The 22,711-nt window shown below is 43.3% G+C and overlaps 1 protein-coding gene across 1 annotated transcript in view; it reads left to right on the top strand.

Moving 5' to 3' along the window:
* LOC126419629 (uncharacterized) overlaps nt 1-22,711 on the top strand; it is a 182,520-nt gene that overhangs the window by 98,154 nt on the left and 61,655 nt on the right. The window contains exon 7 of the mRNA XM_050086817.1: nt 17,894-18,044. Within this exon, the coding sequence (XP_049942774.1) occupies nt 17,894-18,044 (151 nt within the window). The remainder of the gene's footprint in view (nt 1-17,893; nt 18,045-22,711) is intronic.

Below are 22,711 nucleotides of genomic sequence, written 5' to 3'. Positions count from 1 at the left end.
CAGGAACGATGGTTTTTAAACCCATGTTGACTGTGTGTCATTAGACCGTTTTCTTTGAGGTAATTCATAATGTTCGAACACAATTTATGTTCCAGAATCCTGCTGCATATCGACGTTAACGATACAGGCCTGTAATTTAGTGGATTACTCCTACTACCTGTCTCGAATATTGGTATGACCCGTGCGACTTTCCAGTCTTTGGGTACGGATCTTTCGTCGAGCGAATCCCTGTATATGATTGTTAAGTATGGAGCTAATGCATCAGCATACTCCTAAATGTACCTAACTGGTATACAGTCAGGACCAGAATACTTGCTTTTATTAAGTGATTCAAGTTGCTTCACTACTCCGAGGGTATTTACCTGTACGTTACTCATGTTGGCAGCTGTTCTCGATTCGAATTCTGGAATATTTACTTCGTCTTCTTTTGTGAAGTGAGTGATGACTGTGAGCGACACGGAAATGTGGGGTATTCGTGTGAGTACCTGACGGAGTTTGAAAGAGCTCATTGTGGGTATGCATTTGACTGGCTGGTCGAATGGTGCAATGTCCAGATTTGTTACCCTCTATTGCACTGCGTGGAACCGTGAGGAGAGGCGTACTCTTCGTCGAGGTTCCGTCCAACCAAATCTCAGACCCACAAGGGAGGATCACCTTACTACACATCAAGCACATCGTAACTCCTCCACATATGCACCTGCCATCCGAGGACAAGTAATTGAACCATCAGATCATTCTGTGTGATACCGCACCATTGGTCGGTAAATAGCAGCAGCCGGACTAGGGAATTACCGTTCCACATGGAGGCTGCCTTTAGCACCACATCACGAACGGCTGGGTTTGGAGTGGTGCTGTGACTAGGAAGCATGGACTGCTGATCAATGGCGTTGCATTGGGCTCACGATGAACGGCGGTTCTGCACTACTATGGATGACCATCGTCAGTGAGTATGGGAGCAACCGGATAAGTCACACCATTCTACTCGTACTAGTGTTTTGCAGAAGCACAGCGGTGTTATTCCTGGTGTAATGGTGTGGAGAGCCATAGGGTATGACTGCAGGTTACAGTTGGTGACTGAGAGGACTCTTGACGGCACAATGGTGAATCACAACCGTCAAAGGCCTCATGTGTTAACTCTCAGGTGGCAGTATCACGGTGCCATTTTTCAACAGGAAAATGCTCGTCCACACATAGCGCGTGTCTCTATGATGTATCTCCGTGATGCAGAGGGACTTATGTGTCCAACAATATCCCCAGATCTGTCGCCAATAGAACATGTAGCAGTTTAGTTCGGACGTCAGCTCCTTTCCTTTCCAGCATCCAGGATATCACGGAACAAGTACATTTGCGCGCGAGCTTCCCTCAGGAGAGGACGCCGTTGCTTTATGACACCCTTCTAAACCGAATCATTGCATGCACTCACGCCACACAGCGTGTGACATCATACCGATCAGTGAGCTCATACTGCGAGGTTGTTCCTAAATCTGACTCGATTTTATAATCACTAAATTGGCATCACATGATGTGTCAATCTTTGATGTTTCATTTCGTTTTCTCTTCCCCTTCACTGTTTTGTCGGCTTGTATATTAACATTTCATTATCAAGGACGTAAAACTTTATATCGTAAAAAATAATGATCACGTATGTCCGAGCGCATTTGTTGTCATCTTCAAGAAAATTTCTCCTGCTGAGAGACTGGGTCCTCATTTTGTTGTGTCGAGGAAACTTTTAGCCAGTATTGCAAGTTTTCTTTATCTGGGCGGTGTAGATGGGTGGTGTAGCTGAACTGTTTATTGTTTATTTTGCCTGACCAGATTAAGGACTTATGGTCCTCTGTTAAATCGGAACACGAGCAACACCAAAAAATATTGCAAATATTCTCGATTTCTATGCTTACTTTTGGTTCAATTATGTACACCTGAGAAATTACTATCGAGAGAGTGCCACGTTAGACATACACGAGTTTAGGAGGAACAGTAAATATTTTAGTAGGAGTCAGTATATACTAATTCGAAGAAGACATTCCATAAACATACCGACAACTTTTATTGGTTAAGATGCTCATCTGCATATAGAGTTAATTTTTCATTCCGGTTGTTGTTTTGAGCTTCAAATCGTCAAGTCATGATTTAGTTTATGTAATTGAACTTTTCTACTGTGAATGTGATAAACGTCAAATCCTAACACCATAAAAGTTGTAAGTTGCCTTTCGTTTTGAAACTAGACACTAGTGTTCGTATAAGATTACGAACACAGGTTACCCTTGAAATACTCCCCCAGGCGGTGAATTTGATCCAGTGATAAAGCGATAGGCGGGCGTTGTGGCCGAGCGATTCTAGGCGCTTTAGTCCGGAACCGCTCGACTGCTACGGTCGCAGGTTCGAATCCTGCCTCGGGCATGAATGTGTGTGATGTCCTTAGGTTAGGTAAGTTTAAGAAGTTCTAAGTCTAAGCCACTGATGACCTCGGATGTTAAGTTCCATAGTGCTCTGAGCCACTTTTTTTATAAAGCGATCTGACTTTCAAATAGCAACTGGAGATGGGGAAGCTTATGCAAATTGCAACGAAAACAGGAGGAAGTTAGTCGAAAATAGCACAACTGAATGCTGAACATGCAAACCACATACTATACGGGCTCAAAGTATAGTACCTTCGATTTGTGCAAAGCAAATGTTTTTGTCGGTTTAACCTTTATTGCCTAAGGGCCTGAAACACTATCTCATGTGACGACTGCGATGACTTGCAATTAGGTCGTGTCAGCCACAACGTGTCTCGGAGAACTGCATCAGTATGAACGTACATGCAGACTTGCTGAAAATCTCTTGTTTTTGTTGTTGTGGTCTTCAGTCCTGAGACTGGTTTGATGTAGCTCTCCATGCTACTCTATCCTGTGCAAGCTTCTTCATCTCCCAGTACCTACTGCAACCCACATCCTTCTGAATCTGCTTAGTGTATTCATCTCTTGGTCTCCCTCTACGATTTTCACCCTCCACGCTGCCCTCCAATACTAAATTGGTGATCCCTTGATGCCTCAGAACATGTTCTACCAACCGATCCCTTCTTCTGGTCAAGCTGTGCCACAAACGTCTCTTCTCCCCAATCCTATTCAATACTTCCTCATTAGTTATGTGATCTACCCATCTAATCTTCAGCATTCTTCTGTAGCACCACATTTCGAAAGCTTCTATTCTATTCTTGTCCAAACTATTTATCGTCCATGTTTCACTTCCATACGTGGCTACACTCCATACAAATACTTTCAGAAATGACTTCCTGACACCTAAATCTATACTCGATGTTAACAAATTTCCCTTCTTCAGAAACGCTATCCTTGCCATTCCCAGTCTACATTTTATATCCTCTCTACTTCGACCATCATCAGTTATTTTGCTCCCCAAATAGCCAAACTCCTTTACTACTTTAAGTGTCTCATTTCCTAATCTAATTCCCTCAGCATCACGCGACTTAATTCAACTACGTTCCATTATCCTCGTTTTGCTTTTGTTGATGTTCATCTTATATCCTCCTTTCAAGACGCTATCCGTTCCATTCAACTGCTCTTCCAAGTCCTTTGCTGTCTCTGACAGAATTACAATGTCATCGGCGAACCTTAAAATTTTTATTTCTTCTCCATGGATTTGAATACCTACTCCGAATTTTTCTTTTGTTTCATTTACTGCTTGCTCAATATACAGATTGAATAACATCTTACTCCCTTCCCAACAACTGCTTCCCTTTCATGTCCCTCGACTCTTATAACTGCCATCTGGTTTCTGTACAAATTGTAAATAGCCTTTCGCTCCCTGTATTTTACCCCTGCCACCTTTAGAATTTGGAAGAGAGCATTCCAGTCAACATTGTCAAAAGCTTTCTATAAGTCTACAAATGCTAGAAACGTAGGTTTGCCTTTTCTTAATCTTTCTTCTAGGATAAGTCGTAAGGTCAGTATTGCCTCACGTGTTCCAGTATTTCTACGGAATCCAAACTGATCTTCGCCGAGGTCGGCTTCCACCAGTTTTTCCATTCGTCTGTAAAGAATTCGTGTTAGTATTTTGCAGCTGTGGCTTATTAAACTGATTGTTCGCTAATTTTCACATCTGTCAACACCTGCTTTACTTTGGGATTGGGATTATTATATTCTTCTTGAAGTCTGAGGATATTTCGCCTGTCTCATACATCTTGCTCACCAGATGGTAGAGTTTTGTCAGGACTGGCTCTCCCAAGGCCGTCAGTAGTTCCAATGAAATGTTGTCTACTCCGGGGGCCTTGTTTCGACTCAGGTCTTTCAGTGCTCTGTCAAACTCTTCACGCAGTATCGTATCTCCCATTTCATCTTCATCTACATCCTCTTCCATTTCCATAATATTGTCCTCAAGTACATCGCCGTTGTATAGACCCTCTATATACTCCTTCCACCTTTCTGCTTTCCCTTCTTTGCTTAGAACTGGGTTTCCATCTGAGCTCTTGATGTTCATACAAGTGGTTCTCTTATCTCCAAAGGTCTCTTTAATTTTCCCGTAGGCAGTATCTATCTTACCCCTAGTGAGATAAGCCTCTACATCTTTACATTTGTCCTTTAGCCATCCCTGCTTAGCCATTTTGCACTTCCTGTCGATCTCATTTTTGAGACGTTTGTATTCCTTTTTGCCTGCTTCATATACTGCATTTTTATATTTTTTCCCTTAATCACTTAAATTCAATATTTCTTCTGTTACACAAGGATTTCTACTAGCCCTCGTCTTTTTACCTACTTGATCCTTTGCTGCCTTCACTACTTCATCCCTCAAAGCTACCCATTCTTCTTCTACTGTATTTCTTTCCCCCATTCCTGTCAATTGTTCCCTTATGCTCTCCCTGAAACTCTGTACAACCTCTGGTTCTTTCAGTTTATCCAGGTCCCATCTCCCTAAGTTCCCACCCTTTTGCAGTTTATTTCTCTTATAAAACAATAAATACTAGTGCGCACGCATGTGCCATTAACTTGCATGTGAGAGTAACTGCATGTAAGTCGCTTGAATTAGTGAGGTATAGCAAAGATGGAGATTCAGATCACCATTCTGAAGCAACTGAAAATGAGAACAAAGACCCAGTAGACTGTATGTGAAATCCAGGAACTGAAAAGACAAGATTTTATCTAACGTGAACGACGTGAATGTTATCATGCCTCCCAACCATATGAATGCAACTGAAATGAATTTTCGTTGCTTGCCAAAATCTCAACATTACACTGAAGATCGCTGGTCGAATGCGTATACGTTAAACGCAAGACAAATGTCTGAATTGCTGCTTACTGCAGTCTGCTGGCCAGGGTGGAGGACGAGACGAGTGTCTTTGTATTTCAAAAGCAAGACGGAACCGAAACAAACTCTGCCGCCTAGAGCTCTCATTCCTCAGCTCCAGTCAAAACTATCACCTAGCTGTAAGATAAACCAGCTCTTCCTTGTTTTTGGCAAAGGCGACTCGCGACTGTCTCTCCGTGAACTAATAAGTGACTACCGCCGAGTGCAGTGCAGCTCTGCGACGTATGAAAATCGTTCGTTACGAAACGGCCGCCTTTAAACTTACTAACTCTACGCAAAATGATCTTATTAGTATGATACGTGGACCTGATTTGTCTAAATGATGCTCGTTGTCAGTAAAATTAGCTAGAAGTTTCAGTCGTGAATCAAGGGAAAGAGGATCGTAACCAGGGTCGGTTTAAGGCCCAAGCGAAACCAACCGCCGCTTTTGGCGCCAAAGTGTGGGAGGTGCCTAGAACGCCGAAGTTGATGTATACAGTACGTATCTAATTAGTAAGGAAAACTAACAAAGGTTCAAGTGTACGAGGGAAAAGGGGAAGTGCCCAAATGTAAGTCGCTTGTAGGGAAAAATGTTGTCGAATCGCCCCTGGTCGTAACTTCAGAAACAAACGCACTTACTCTGGGCTTAAACGACAGAGCTTCTAGAGAAATGAGGTCGAGCTACTGTGGCACAGTTGTCCTTGTACGTATCTGTCGCGTATGGTCGACAAGATCCAGGAAACCTCGAGTGCAGACCATTGATTAGATATCTAATTGCGGCGCAGTAGATTGGCTGTGAACTTGTGGCTGGGTATAGCCAATGGCTGCTTAATGTGGGCGTGTATTTTCTCTCTCTGCCATACCGACACCAGTGTCCAGTGTGTCGCACGATGTTGGAAGATGTCGTACTTCTTCATGTAGATGTCGGAGTCTCAGCACTTTCTGCACATGTTGCTCCAGAACTCCTACCTCGGAAAGATGGATAAGCAGAAGGGGTCATGTTTCGCAGCCGGCTCGTTCTCCTGATCAGACATGAACTTATGGGGTCGTGTGAGAAGTGTGATAAAAACATGTCGCACTGTAGAGGAACGCCTGCCAAGAATAATCGGTGACTATGGCTTCATCTGAAAAAAAAGGGGAGGTACGTTATGGTTTAACGCCACGACGACGGCGTGATCGTTAAGGATGGAGCATTACCTTGGACTGGATAATAATGGTGAAGGTAATAGCTAGTGCGATTTTAAAGGAACCCTCCCAGCATTAACCTTGAGAGCTATAAGATCATGCAAACCTAAATGTGAATGGTGGGACGGGGATATCAACCACCGTCCTCTGAAATACAAGTCCAACGTTAAAGCTCTGCTTCACCTCGCTCGGTGACGTTGCTTGAACAACACGGGGATTGTTGAAGCATGTACAGCAGGAGTCTATGCGACGATGTGCCTTCTGCATAAAATTTGGGGGACGCGGACGTCACGTTGGATACCTACAAAAGTGTGCCTACGTGCGTGTGCAGGATTTCGTGGCCGTTGTCATTGTAGGTAAAATCTTCTAGGGTGTTAGGTCGCGTCATGTTCTTCCAGCCTTGAACACCAAAAGATCATGCGAAGATCCCAGCAGAGGTGTCGAAACGACTATTGTGTGGAAGAAATTGAAGAGGAACATGACGCGGCCTAACTACTTGCGAGATTTTACCTTAAACAATGTGTGTACTTGGAGATTTATCCTACTCACCTAATGAACAGTAAATCATTTACGTTCCGTAGCGTACATGAAAACCTCGCAGAAACATCCTGTCTAGTCGCACTAGCGTTTTCGATGTGTTTTCAGTTGCAAATGGCCCGCAGTTTCGGAAAATGCTATCCAGTCTTAGCCTCAGAACAGAAACCGGAGATACTGGACAGGTATAGCTGATTCCCCGTGACTGACTACAAATTTTACTTTGAAACTCAGTTTTCCTGTTTCTTGAAGGAAAAACAATGTAAATAGCGAGATTGCCTCTACGTCCGTCAGTTGCATTGGTCTGACACTGAAACGGACGCTGGAAAGCGGGAAACCCCACCAGGTGGTGGTAGTGATGCTGCTGCAGTAATGGGCGCCTGCTACCGGCAAGACTAGGTTTACGGCTTCCCGTTCTCTGCTGTCCACAGTTCCGCTGAGCAGCTAACAGCTAGCGGCTGGAGGCTCCCACGAGCTGGTGCGGACCTGAGAACGCTCTCCTTAGCCGCTCCCACGATCACGATCGCCCATGCGGTGCCGGAGTCTGCTGGTGGTGGTGACGTAGTCCTCGCTTTTCCGCAAGTCACGGGACTGTTGCTTCTCATTATTCGAGGGCTCATCGACAAGTAAAGCGCATCAGTTACTTCTTTCTGCGGCAAGAGCATTTACAATGAGGTGATAAAAGTCATGGGATAGCGATATGCACATCTACAGATGGCGGTATTATCGCGTATACAAGGTGTAAAAGGGCAGTGCACTGTCGGAGCTGTCATTTGCACTCAGGTGATTCACGTGAAAATGTTTCCGACGTGATTATGGCCTCTCGACGGGAATTAACTAACTTTGAATGCGGTATGTAGTTGGAGCTAGGAGCGTGGGACGTTCCATTCCGGAAATCGTTAGGGAATTCAGTATTCCGAGATCCAAGATTGTGCCATGTTGTTGTTGTGGTCTTCAGTCCTGAGACTGGTTTGATGCAGCTCTTCATGCTACTCTATCCTGTGCAAGCTTCTTCATCTCCCAGTACCTACCACAACCTACATCATTCTGAATCTGTTTAGTGTATTCATCTCTTGGTCTCCCTCTACGATTTTCACCCTCCACGCTGCCCTCCAATACTAAACTGGTGATCCCTTGATGCCTCAGAACATGTCCAACCAACCGGTCCCTTCTTCTTGTCAAGTTGCGCCACAAACTTTTCTTCTCCCCAATCCTATTCAATACTTCCTCATTAGTTATGTGATCTACCCATCCAATCTTCAGAATTCTTCTGTAGCACCACATTTCGAAAGCTTCTATTCTCTTTTTGTCCAAACTATTTGTCGTCCACGTTTCACTTCCATACATGGCTACACTCCATACAAATACTGCAGAAACGACTTCCTGACACTTAAATCTATACTCGATGTTAGCAAATTTCTCTTGTTCAGAAACGCTTTCCTTGCCATTGCCAGTCTACATTTTATATCCTCTCTACTTCGACCATCATCAGTTACTTTGCTCCCCAAATAGAAAAACTCCTTTACTACTCCTTTACTACTCATTTCCTAATCTAATTCCCTCAGCATCACCTGACTTAATTCGACTACATTCCATTATCCTCGTTTTGCTTTTGTTGATGTTCATCTCATATCCTCCTTTCAAGACACTATCCATTCCATTCAACTGCTCTTCCAAGTCCTTTGCTGTCTCTGACAGAATTACAATGTCATCGGCGAACCTCAAAGTTTTTATTTCTTCTCCATGGATTTTAATACCTACTCCGAGTTTTTCTTTTGTTTCCTTCACTGCTTGCTCAATATACAGATTGAAAACATCAGAGAGAGGCTACAACCCTGTCTCACTCCCTTCCCAACTACTGCTTCCCTTTCATGTCCCTCGACTCTTATAACTGCCATCTGGTTTCTGTACAAATTGTAAATAGCCTTTCGCTCCCCGTATTTTACACCTGCCACCTTCAGAATTTGAAAGAGAGTATTCCAGTCAACATTGTCAAAAGCTTTCTCTAAGTCTACAAATGCTAGAAACGTGCCAAGAATACAACATTTCAGGCATTACCTCTCACCATGGACAACGCGGTAGCTGACGGCCTTCACTTAAGACCGAGAGCAGTGGCGTTTGCTTAGGATTGTCAGTACTAACAGACAAGCAAAACTGCGTGAAGTAACCATAGAAATCAATGTGGGACATGGCAGCACGAGGTCGCCTGAAGCGTCTTTCCTGGGCTGCTCACCATTTCCGTTGGAACATAGACGACTGCAAAACTGTAGCCTGGTAAGATGAGTCCCGACATTAGCTGGTAAGAGCTGGTGGCAGGGTTCGAGTGTGGCTCAGACCTCACGAAGCCGTGTACAAAAGTTGTCAACAAGTCACTGTACAAGCTGGTGGTGGCTCCATAATGGTGTGGGATGTGTTTACATAGAATGATCTGGGTCCTCTGGTCCAGCTAAACCGGTCAGTGACAGAATGGTTATGTTCGGCTACTTGGAGACCATTTTCAGGCAAACAACGAGGGAATTTTTATGTACGACAATTTGCCATGTCACCGGGCCACAGGTGTTTGCGACTGGTTTGAGGAATATTCTGGGCAACTCGAGCAAATAATTTGGCCACCCAGATCGCCCGACACGGATCCGATCGAACATTTATGGGACATAATCGAGAGATCCATTCAATTCGTGCATAAAATACTGCACCTGCAACACTTTCATAGTTATAGATGGCTATAGAGGCGTAATGGCTCAGTATTTATGCTATGGAATTCCAGTGACTTATTGAGTCCATCCCACATCGAGTTGCTCCACTAAACCGTGGTATCCCACCTCAGTGTAAATTATACTGACATAACAATATCAATAAATCAGATGGCAGTCATTACTAAGGAAAAAAGGGGAGGCTGAAGGGCAGAAATCACATACAGGGGATTTATATAAGGGAAACAAACTAGAGGACGATGTTACAGGAAGAGAAGATGAAACTGGTGAATATGAGACGGGAGGTGTGATACTGCAACAGGAATCTGACAGAATCTGAAAGAGCTAAGTGCAAACAATTTTCTCACAATTATTGATATCCCTCGGAGAGCCAATCATGACGGTATTACTCCAGATACTGTGAAAGATACACTATATGATCAAAAGAATCCGAACATATGGCTGAAAATGACTTGCAAGTTCGTAGCACCCCCCATCAGTAATGCTGGAATTCAATGTGGTGTTGGCCCACCCTTAGACTTGTTGATAGCGTCCACTCTCGCAGGCAAACGTTCCATAAGGTGCTGGAAGGTTTCTTTGGGAATGGCAGCCCATTCTTCAAGGAGTACAGAACTGAGGAGAGGTATCGATGTCGGTCAGTGAGGCCTGGCATGAAGTCGGCTTTCCAAAACAGTCCAAAGATGTTCTATAGGATTCAGGTCAGCACTTTGTGCAGGGAAGTCAAAAAGGGATGTTATTTTCCTGTAACCACTCCACCACAGGCCAAGCATTATGAAAAGGTACTCGATCGTGCTGGAAGATGCAGTCGCCATCCCCGAATTGCTCTTCAACAGTGGGAAGCAAGAAGGCGCTTGTACTGTAGGCCTGTACTGTGATAGAGCACGGCAAAACAACAGGGTGTGCAAGTCCCCGCCATGAAAAACACGATCACACCATGAAACCACCGCCTCCGGATTTTACTGTTAGCACTACACACGCTGGCAGATGACGTTCACTGACATCCGCCATACCCCTACCCTGCCATCGGATCGCCACGTTGTGTACCGTGATTCGTCGCTCCACACAACGTTTTTACACTGTTCAGCCGTTCCATGTTTACGCTCCTTAGACAAAGCGAGGCGTCGTTTAGCGTTTACAGGCGTGATGTGTGGCTTATGAGCAGCCGCTCGACCATGAAATCGAAGTTTTCTCACCTTCCACCTAAGTGTCATTGTACTTGCAGTGGAGTCTGATGCAGTCTGTAATGACTGTGTGATGGTCTGGATAAATGTCTGCCTATTACACATTACGACCCTTTTCAGCTGTCGGCAGCCTCTGTCAGTCAATAGACGAGGTCGGCCTGTAGGATTTTGTGCTGTAAAAGTCCCTTCACGTTTCCACTTAACTATCACATCGGAAACAATGGACCTAGGGATGTTTAGGAGCGTGGAAATCTCGCAAACAGACGTATGACACAAGTGACACCCAATCACCTGACCACGGCTCTCTCTCTGCTCTCTCACGCTGTGTAATGACTACTGAGGTCACTGATATGGAATACCTGGCAGTAGGTGGCAGCACAGTACACCTAATATAAAAATACACTCCTGGAAATTGAAATAAGAACACCGTGAATTCATTTTCCCAGGAAGGGGAAACTTTATTGACACATTCCTGGGGTCAGATACATCACATGATCACACTGACAGAACCACAGGCACATAGACACAGGCAACAGAGCATGCACAATGTCGGCACTAGTACAGTGTATATCCACCTTTCGCAGCAATGCAGGCTGCTATTCTCCCATGGAGACGATCGTAGAGATGCTGGATGTAGTCCTGTGGAACGGTTTGCCATGCCATTTCCACCTGGCGCCTCAGTTGGACCAGCGTTCGTGCTGGACGTGCAGACCGCGTGAGACGACGCTTCATCCAGTCCCAAACATGCTCAATGGGGGACAGATCCGGAGATCTTGCTGGCCAGGGTAGTTGACTTACACCTTCTAGAGCACGTTGGGTGGCACGGGATTCATGCGGACGTGCACTATTCAGTGTCCCCTCGACGATCACCAGTGGTGTATGACCAGTGTAGGAGATCGCTCCCCACACCGTGATGCAGGGTGTTGGCCCTGTGTGCCTTGGTCGTATGCAGTCCTGATTGTGGCGCTCACCTGCACGGCGCCAAACACGCATACGACCATCATTGGCACCAAGGCAGAAGCGACTCTCATCGCTGAAGACGACACGTCTCCATTCGTCCCTCCATTCACGCCTGTCGCGACACCACTGGAGGCGGGCTGCACGATGTTGGGGCGTGAGCGGAAGACGGCCTAACGGTGTGCGGGACTGTAGCCCAGCTTCATGGAGACGGTTGCGAATGGTCCTCGCCGATACCCCAGGAGCAACAGTGTGCCTAATTTGCTGGGAAGTGGCGGTGCGGTCCCCTACGGCACTGCGTAGGATCCTACGGTCTTGGCGTGCATCCGTGCGTCGCTGCGGTGCGGTTCCAGGTCGACGGGCACGTGCACCTTCCGCCGACCACTGGCGACAACATCGATGTACTGTGGAGACCTCACGCCCCACGTGTTGAGCAATTCGGCGGTACGTCCACCCGGCCTCCCGCATGCCCACTATACGCCCTCGCTCAAAGTCCGTCAACTGCACATACGGTTCACGTCCACGCTGTCGCGGCATGGTACCAGTGTTAAAGACTGCGATGGAGCTCCGTATGCCACGGCAAACTGGCTGACACTGACGGCGGCGGTGCACAAATGCTGCGCAGCTAGCGCCATTCGACGGCCAACACCGCGGTTCCTGGTGTGTCCGCTGTGCCGTGCGTGTGATCATTGCTTGTACAGCCCTCTCGCAGTGTCCGGAGCAAGTATGGTGGGTCTGACACACCGGTGTCATGTGTTCTTTTTTCCATTTCCAGGAGTGTATTTTTTGGGCGTGTCTGGATACTTTTTATCATATAGTGTATCTGAGACAGGCGAAATACCCTCAGACTTCAAAAAGAATATGATAATTCCAATTCCATAGGAAGTAGGTGCTGACAGGTGTGAATATTACTGAGCTATCAGTTTAATAAGCCATGGCTGCAAAATACTAACACGAATTATCTACATAAGAATGGAAAAAGTGTTAGAAGACGACCTAAGTCAAAATCAGTTTAGGTTCCTGAGAAATGTAGGCATGTTCGAGGCTCCACTACTAATCTTAGAAGATAGATTAAGGAAATTCAAACGTACGTTCATTACATTTCTGGATTTACAGGAAGCTTTTGAAAATGCTGACCACAGAACGCTCTTTGAGTTTTGAAAGTTGCAGCGACATAATACTATGACCGAAAGGTTATTTATAACTTGTACAGACGCCACACTGTGGTGATACGAATCGAAAGACATTAAAGGGGAGCAGTAGTTGAGAGGGGAGTGAAAGGCGATTGTAGCGTATCCACGGTGTTATTTAGTTTGTACAAAGAGCAAGCTGTGAAGGAAACCAAGTAGAAATTTCGAAATTGAATCAAATTGTACGAAGAACAAATAAAAACTTTGCGGTTTACCGATAACTTTGTAATTCTGCCAGCTACAGCAAAGCACTTAAAAGAGCATTGGAACGGATTGGTTAGTGCCTTGAAAAAATATTGTAAGACGAAAATCAGCAGAATTAATGTAATGTAGTGGAATTAAATCAGGTGATGCTGCGTGAATTAAATTAGGAAATGACACACTAAAAGTAGTTGATGAGTTTTGCCGTATAGACAGCAAAAATAACTGACTATGGCCGAAATAGGATGTAAAATATGGACTCGCAATGGGAAGAAGTGCATTTAAGTGTTAGGAAATCTTTCGTGAAGATATTTCTGGAGTGTAACCTTGTACGGAAATCAAACGTGGATGATAAACAGTTCAGACGATAAGAGAATAGATTTTTTTTCAAATGTGGTGTTACTGAAGAATGCTGAAGATAAGATCGGTAGATCGAATAACAAACAGGAAATAATGAATGGAATTGAGGAAAAAAGAAATTTATGGCACAACCTGACTGAAGGAGGGGATCAGTTACTCGATATAAGGTCCGCCTGTTCTGAAATACACTGTTTTTTATCATATAGGCACAAACATGTTTCAGTGGCTTTATACCATCGTCAGTGGGTTTTCTTTATTCAAAACTGTAAAATGTAAACATGATTTAAGTGATAATCGATGAATATCAAGACTAAAAGTAGTTTTATTTGCTGTTGTCATCTTAATGTTATTTTATAGTGTTACGGAATACCCTCTGAACATTAACTGGTGCTAGCAGCTTGTCATCTACAGCTAAATGATGTGAAACTGATTGACGAGATATCACTTTATATTTAATTATAATTTTATCTCGTGAAGACATTTCACTTCTATAATTGTGGTTAGTTATGTTTAGCTTTTGCAAATTCTGCGTTCCCAAGAATTGTTGAGAAGTACACACAAGCGCTACACATATTTTACACAACTTCGTTTCTAAATAACGCTTTTCAACTTTGCCAAAACACAATGTAAATGTTGCTGTTGTGTGTCCAGTCCCAGTTAGCATTCACTTGTTCTCAAGTGGGTTTGACACAAAATTTGAATTTTGTTCAGTTAAGTTCTTTTAATATGTTGAACAGTGTATTATTGCGTTGTGAAGTGTAGTAATTTAGAATTTTTCCTTCTCCTAGTGCCTTCTGTATGTGGACGTTTTCTTCTGTTCAATGTTTATGATCCATTCAGTGATAAGTAATTTTTAGGGATTTTATCCCTGTTCACAGTGAGGTTCCATTCATTATTATTAGTTTTGCACCGCTTTTCCTAGGCGTGGCTCATTCTGCAGTAATGCTTTGTAAACTTTTACAAGCATCTTTTGGGTGTACTCAGTATTATTATAAACATCCATCGCTGTGATTTGACTTATAACGTGGATAACTTTCCAAAAGCCGGGACTCCGTAATTGTCCATCAACTTTATGGAAATATAACCGTTGTGAATACTCGTCATTGTTTCTTGTTGAACGTCAACACTATGGTTCTGTAATTCTACCATTTCAAAAATCTCACACACTGACGTGTTTTTTGATAGCTAAATCTGAAGATGCGTCTATACTGATGCGAAACCGGTAGTCGCAAATCAAGTATTTTCATACAGGTATGCGGCTATTGGAAACACATCATTATTCTTGCTTCTATTTTGGCTGAATTATGGTTGAGTTGACAGGTGATTATCAAATGTGCTGTGGGAGTGTGGAGTTCTGAAGTGTTTTGAACATATTGTTTTAGAGTTCCTGCACGTTGCGCTATTTATACTATGTGACGAGGTAGTTGTATGTAACTTCATATAAGCCTGATCTGTTGAATTTACCTGTGGGTATTTCCTGTGTCTGAGCGTTTTCCGTGTTGCATTTGTTGTCCGTCCTGTATCCTATTTGAAGTTTCTGTTTATTTAAAACGTTGCCTCTTTTGTGAACAGTTTTATTATTGTAGGTGAGTCCGTCCCATTTTCTTTCGTGTGTACGTTGTTGCACTGCTGTGTCTGGCAAGTGACTATTGTCTGTGTGTTGCGTTCAAAAATGGTTCAAATGGCTCTGAGCACTATGGGACTTAACAGCTGTGGTCATCAGTCCCCTAGAATTTAGAACTACTTAGACCTAACTAACCTAAGGACATCACACACATCCATGCCCGAGGCAGGATTCGAACCTGCTACCGTAGCAGTCGCACGGTTCCGGACTGCGCGCCTAGAACCGCGAGACCACCGCGGCCGGCTGTGTGTTGCGTTCTTCTGTGTTGTTGTGCAAGGTCTTATGTACATGTGGCATGTTCATTCCATTTTACTTTTACATATTTGTTGGTTTAGTTTCTCCATCATATGGATATTATAGCTGTTCTATGGGTGTTCTGTGTTGATGACTGGAAACATGTTGCCTGGACGGACGAGTCTCGCTTCAAATTGTATCGAGCAGAAGGACCTATACGGGTATGGAGACAACCGCAGGAATCCATGGCCCTACATTACAGCAGGGTATTGTTCAAACTGGTGGAGGCTCTGTAATGGTGTGAGGCGTGTGCAGTTGTAGTGGACCCCTGGTACGTCTAGATACGACTCTGACAGGTGACACGTACATAAGCACCCTGTCTGATGACCTATATCCATTCATGGATCATTGTGCATTCCGACGGACTTGAGGAATTCCAGCAGCACATTGCGACACCCTACACGTGCAGAATTACTACACAGTGGCTCCAGAAACACTCTTCTGAGGTTAAACCCTTCCGCGGGCCAGCTTCCCAGACATGAACAATATTGAGCATATCTGGGACACCTTGCAATGTGCTGTTCAGAGGAAGTTCCCACACCCTCGTACTCTTACGGATTTATGGACAGCGCTGCCAGGATTCCTACTGTCAATTCCCTCCAGCACGACTGCAAACATTAGTCGAATCCATGCCAAGTCGTGTTGCTGCCCTTCTGCGTGCTCGCAGAGGACCTACATGAGATAGGCAGGTGTACCAAATTCTTTTACCCTTCAGTGTATATATGTCAGCCAGTGTTTTATCATTCGCAATGTAATGTCAATATAAATAAAATAAGTAACCTTCCTACGTCGTGGACATTACCATCAAGAGTAACATAGACTAATACTATAAAAAATAAATCGTGATAAACTGTAACATTTAGGCTCTAGGCGTCGGTGTCGAGTGAATATGCAAAGTGCACTCTTCACAATGACACGAAACGTGCCTATCACAGAGTACTAAATAATAATAATAATAATAATATTAACAATAATAATAGTAATATTAATAATGTGTGTTTAACAGCCGAAAGGAAAAAATACATCAGTAGAGAACACACACACACACTCACTCACACGCACACAGATGCTGACTTTTCCGAGAAAGCCTACACAATGACAAAATAAATAAATAAATAATGGCTGTAGCACGTGGCTAACTCTGTGTGTGTCTGAGTTGCACGGTTGAACGTCATGGATCACAAGAAATTCAATTTCTTAGCTGCGAATTCCACTGCGTCGTAAATAGTTTTAGCCATTTACCCATGATGTTTTTTATTCATTACTAGCTGACAAACCCAGCATTGCCGAGTATAAATTTTGCCAATTTTCTATTAAAAGTGAATACAAAAATCAGCTGTTTTTTTTAGTGTATTATCCCAGACAATTTCTGTACGCTGGGCTCATTTGCTTCGCCTGCCTACAACATGAGTTTCTAAACGTCTCTATGACAACGCCTCTTCACAGGCCTATAGATAGCGACTGCTCTGGCCCACATCCGTGTGCTCTTTACAGTTGAAAGCTGTCGAATGCGCTGACAGGTATCTGGGATTTCCTTAAGCTGATTCGACTGTAAGACCGTTTCAGTAATAAAGAATAAATGCATCAAAACTTCACGCATAAAGCGGAATTTGTTCACGCATCTCAGCGTTTATCACGTCATATCTCTTGAACTATGTGTTATACAATGATATATTTGTGAAGATACATTCAGCGACATATGTGGATACTGACGAAGAAGTAAGATGCGAATAGAGTCAGTAGCACTGAAGTAATAAATTTAAACGGCGAGCAAAATGCGGCAGCTTCTCGCACATCACTGTCTTAATAACGTCATATCTCATGAGCTATATGTGGTACCATGATATAATTTTGTAGGGGCATTTAACGGCATATGTCGATACTGTCTGCAAAATTTGTCGCAAGTAGAGATGCTAGCAGAGAAGTAATACATTTAAACGGCAGTTTTCCGTGCAGCTCATTGTGTGTGACGCCATATCTCCTGAAGTGTGACAGGCAGGTGGTTCTTCATCTCCACAGCCATTGTTGCTTGATAGTAAGGGATGTGTGTACCAAGTTTGGTTGAAATGGGTCCGTTGGTTTAGGAGGAGATGTGGAACACACACACACACACACACACACACACACACACACATTTTTATAGTAGGTCTGGATGTTATCTGTTAGAATGCATTTATGCATGTGCCACGCATACAGTGTGCATATCGGTAGCAAATGAGATATGCCGTTTTGCCGACACAGCTGTTATAATGATTTCGTGCTCCATGGCAGACTTCCAACCACCACCTCCGCCGCCGCCAAAGATGCATCGGCCTCTGACGCCGCCGCCGCCTCCGCCCGCGCCGCACGACCTGCCTCCGACGCCCGCCACAGGAGAGCAGCACCAGCAACAGATACCGACGACGTTTCGGCCTTCGCCCGCTAGGCCGCAGCACCGCCTGGAGACGGCCGACAACGACCCGGAGCCGCAGTCGTGCAACTTGGTGGCCAACGACCTGTGTCTCGAAACCGACGACTACCCAGAGTAAGACTACGTGATCCTTCAGTAATTACTTCCGTTTTAGACGTACCAAAGATTGGAAGAATTTTTTTATTTTGTTTAGGAATCATCTTGGTTTTCTTTCAAAAGAGATTTTGTAAATACGACACAGCGTTGCCTGTATTGTTAAGGAGTATAATATAATGTTCCTTCGGACATGCGAAGCAACTACAGTCGTCAAGAAACACTGGAAATGTACTCGCAGCTGTGAATATGAACCATCTTCGGCTATATTTCAAGCATTTCCAAACGAAAATGATATCACACTTCTTAATAACACAGACATTTCTATTTCGTATGTATTCTCCAACACTAGGCCCTCGATTTCAAATAAGTGTGTTCTTCCTGGACGGGAACATACATAACGTACGAGAGCAGGTTGTGACACAAGGACGACGACGTACGGAAGTTTGTGTCAATGATTTGTATACGTACAGCCGAAGCAGTAGCGGTCTAGCTTTCTGAGCACCATGTCCTCCTCGACATGAACGCTTGTGCGACCTGGTATCTGGTTGTTAATGGGAAATACGTGACACAAAGTCGTCTACATGCCATTAACATGACAGATTCGCCACTTTGACCCCATTGTCACACGAGTGACACGGATGAACGTCGACTAATTTATGGATGTTCTGTAGAGGTGTGGCAGTTGATTCAGAAAACGCTTGTCTTTCTTCTACGTACGGCTCCCCATGCTATTGCGCCGAATTTCCAGACGTGATTTTTTTCCCACGTGCGAAGACTAACACAATGAACTGTATAAAAGGGCTATCGCTCTCTTACTTGTTCCATGAGGGAGATGAGTGTTTTTGATTTGCGGACAAAGCTCGTTTTACCTTTCTCATGCACAATCCGAGATACCTCAAAACTATGCTAACTTTTTGGGTACTTCCTTCTTCGACCCATCCCCCCCCCTCCCCCTGCCACCCCTCTGCAGCTCTCCGAATGAAGCAGTTGTGAAACGGTTTGAATTCATGAAATCAAGGGACATATGGCACTGTATGGCAATAACGTTTAATTTGAGAGATCCATAGGGGGCCCGAAGATGGCATAGTGGAATGCCGAAACTGTTGCCGTCCAAATAAAATAAAATAACACCTTAGTTACACGGCTGTTGGAGAATTTCATTGATATTGACAATTACTGAAACAGGGGACGTCCACTGTCCATGATGGATCAAGAGAGACAAATTTACATTGTCGTTGTTCTAATATACAGCCGAATGTATCTGATATTCGCAACTGCCGATACATTCTCTGGATTAGGAAAGCCAAAAGAAGGCACAACTTCGACCAGCAGAGGAGCTGAAAGCAGTTCCTTCAAAGTCAAGTCATGCTTCTTAATCATTTACTGTTGCTACGGTAATTTTTTTCCTGTGAATGGTAACAAGTTTTAGAAACAAATATAATTGCACAATTTACTCCAATTTAATGGTGGTTATCGAGCCTGTTATCACTTGTAGTTGAATATGAAATAAATCCTCCTCGGGTATGAAATGCTCATCATCATCGGTTCAAAAACGCAATATTTGTAATTTACAGCAACCAAATAAATTGTTCGGCGTCACAAATCCAGAATAGGCATTATTTTTTTTCCAAAATAATTGAGGTATTGTGTCATTCGTGGTTACATACCTGGAACCCTTCGGAATCTCTACCACACTCATGCAGAGTCTGACTTCCCGGAGACAACAACTTACATGAATGGGTGCATATTACTGTTGTTGTTTAGCGCAACATACGATGGTCAGCATTTGAGATTGAAGCTGATCGTCTCGAAACTGGTAACGACATAATAAAGATATATTGTACTTTTTTATGTCCTAAGGAGAACTGCGATCACTGAATAGCAGAGTTCTATTTAGAAATCGTAATTATTTTTTAATTTGGTCGGATTTGGATAGTTAAACAACCCTTCTTCAGATATGTCCTTGGTACAAAGTAAACTGTCAGTTTAGAATTTTTGCAGCCTCCAAATGTCAAAACATCTAATGGCAACATTTGAGTTAACGAGTTTTAAAGTGGCTTATTGAGTAGTTCCTTGCTGCCATTAATTCTTTTGATACTAGGAGGCTGCATATTTCCTAAAGTGACCTATTACTTTGTAACAAGACCAGATCCGAAGATCAATTCTTAGTGAAACGGCCCTATGCATTTCCTCCTATTTCGGTACAATTTTGAAGCGTTAAAACTTCTCTATATGCAACAGTATAATTCGCGGAAATGGTTTACTGAATTTCTAAAGTTCTGTACAAGGTTATTTAAATATAATTTGAAAAATAATGGTCCTATAACACTCTGTACGCCCGATGCTACTTTCACGTCTAAAGATTACTCTCCACTGAGAATGACTTACTATGTTCTGTTTGCTAGAAACTCTTCAGTCTAATCACACAGCTGATTTGATATTCCGTACGCTCTTATTTTGTTTATTAGGCAGCAGTGCGGAACTGTATAGAACGTATTCCTGAAGTCAATACGCACGGGATCAACCTTGGCGCCGGTGTCAACTATTTTCTAGGTCTCCTGGACGAAACCAGCGTGCAGGATTTCAGAAGACCGTTGTTTTCAGAATTTAAAATACCATCAAAATCAATCAGATTAATTAAAATGTGTATAGATGAAACTTTATGTTGCATAAAGACACCGGTAGGAGAAACTGAAGATTTTAAGGTGTACACTGGACTGAGACAAGGGGATGCCATTTCGCCTATTTTATTTAGCCTTGTCCTAGAAAAGGTCGTAGAGAATTTTCTAAAACCAGTCCACAAGGGATCCAGCTATAGGACGTGAACATTACAAGACTTGCCTATGCATATGATGTAGCACTAATAAGTAGTTCCAAAAGAGAATTAATCAGAATGATGCAAAATTATTACAAAATTGCTGAGAAAACAGGATTACATGTTAATGAAGAAAAGACAGAATACCTTGCCCACAAGTAAGAAAACTAGAAAAGGTGCACCTCTGACTGTAGATGGATTCAATTTCAAGACCGTTGACCACTTCATGTACCTAGGAAGTCTTTTTAGTAATAACAACAGAACAGATATAGAAATAGATGCCCGTTTATCAACTCCAAACAAGACACTTTTTAGTTTCATCAAAATTCTAAGAAAAAGATCACTTAGCAGTAACTTCAAAATCCACTTATATCAATTGACCATTATACCTGGGATGTTATATGGATGTGAAACATTAATATTTAGAAAGAAAGATGAAGAAAAACTGTTAATATTCGAAAGAAAAGTACTAAGGAAAGTGTTTGGACCTGTATACGACGAAAATAGCATGGAATGGAGAATAAGAAAAAATGAAGAATTAAGAGGGCTGTACAAACACTATAACATCGTCGAAGTGCTCAAGAGGAGAAGGTTGAATTGGGCAGGCCATATAGCAAGAATGACAGAGAATAGACTACCTAGAATGGCAGTCAGCAGAACAATAGATGGAACGAGAGGAAGTGGGAGACCCAGAATCAGATGGCGGGATAAAATTCTGGAGGACACAACTAGGATGAACAGCAACAGCAACTGGATAAACAGCGTATTGGACAGGCAGAAGTGGAAGAGGCTCATAGAGCAGGCGTATGGTAGATAAGGCCCTTGCCACATGTAAAGTAAAGTAAGTTGTTTTCAGCAGGCCGAAGTGGCCGTGCGGTTAAAGGCGCTGCAGTCTGGAACCGCAAGACCGCTACGGTCGCAGGTTCGAATCCTGCCTCGGGCATGGATGTTTGCTATGTCCTTAGGTTAGTTAGGTTTAACTAGTTCTAAGTTCTAGGGGACTAATGACCTCAGCAGTTGAGTCCCATAGTGCTCAGAGCCATTTGAACCATTTTTTTTTTTTTTCAGAACATGTTGATACCCACGGAGGAGATTTTTGGTCTCCAGTAATGCCATAACACGCTAGCGTAAAACGCACACAAGGCATACGTAGAATATCTATATGATTCTACGGATGAGCATGGAGGGTTAGTCTTAGAGGATGAAAAAGAATGTGATGAAAATCGCTGGGATCCAACAAAAGAAAAATGGAAGGTGGAGAAAGCGAATCAGAATCTTAAGGAAAGGAAAGTGGTGGACTGTGATCAAATACCATATGAGGGGCTAAAGACCCTAGTGAATGATGCTATAACTTAAATAACAAATCTGATCAACAGAATGTGTGACACAGGTATCTGGATTGAAGATATCCTTAAGACCATAATTGCTCCCTCACGAAGGAAATGCAACGCCAATCAATATAAAGATTACAGGACAATAAGTTTTGTATGACATGTTACCAAGGCTGTGACCAGAATAGTGCTGAGAAAAATATGAAGGAAAATAGAGGAGAATATAGGAGAAGATTAGTTAGGATTTACAAAAAGGAAGAGGGTTCGGACATGAAATTGTGTCTCTGAAGATGACGGCAGAGAACTTTTTGGAAGTAAAGAGGGAAATGACAGACCTGACTGGTGTAAGCTGTTGAAGATTATGGAAGACACTGATTTAGACCGGAAGGATAGAAGGCTGATGAAGCAAATCTATATGGGACAGAAAGTGTTAGTTCGAAGAGAATAAGATGAAACTGAAGAGGTCGGGATTCGAAGTTGTGTAAGACGGAGTTGGTGTATGTCACTGGAACGTTTCAACATATTCGCCGGAAAGCTAA

The sequence above is a fragment of the Schistocerca serialis genome, chromosome 9 (genome assembly GCF_023864345.2).
Source record: "Schistocerca serialis cubense isolate TAMUIC-IGC-003099 chromosome 9, iqSchSeri2.2, whole genome shotgun sequence".
NCBI classification, from domain to species: Eukaryota; Metazoa; Arthropoda; class Insecta; order Orthoptera; family Acrididae; genus Schistocerca; species Schistocerca serialis.
The sequence above is the reverse complement of the archived record's forward strand: the minus strand, read 5'-3'. Positions and strand labels throughout refer to the sequence as shown.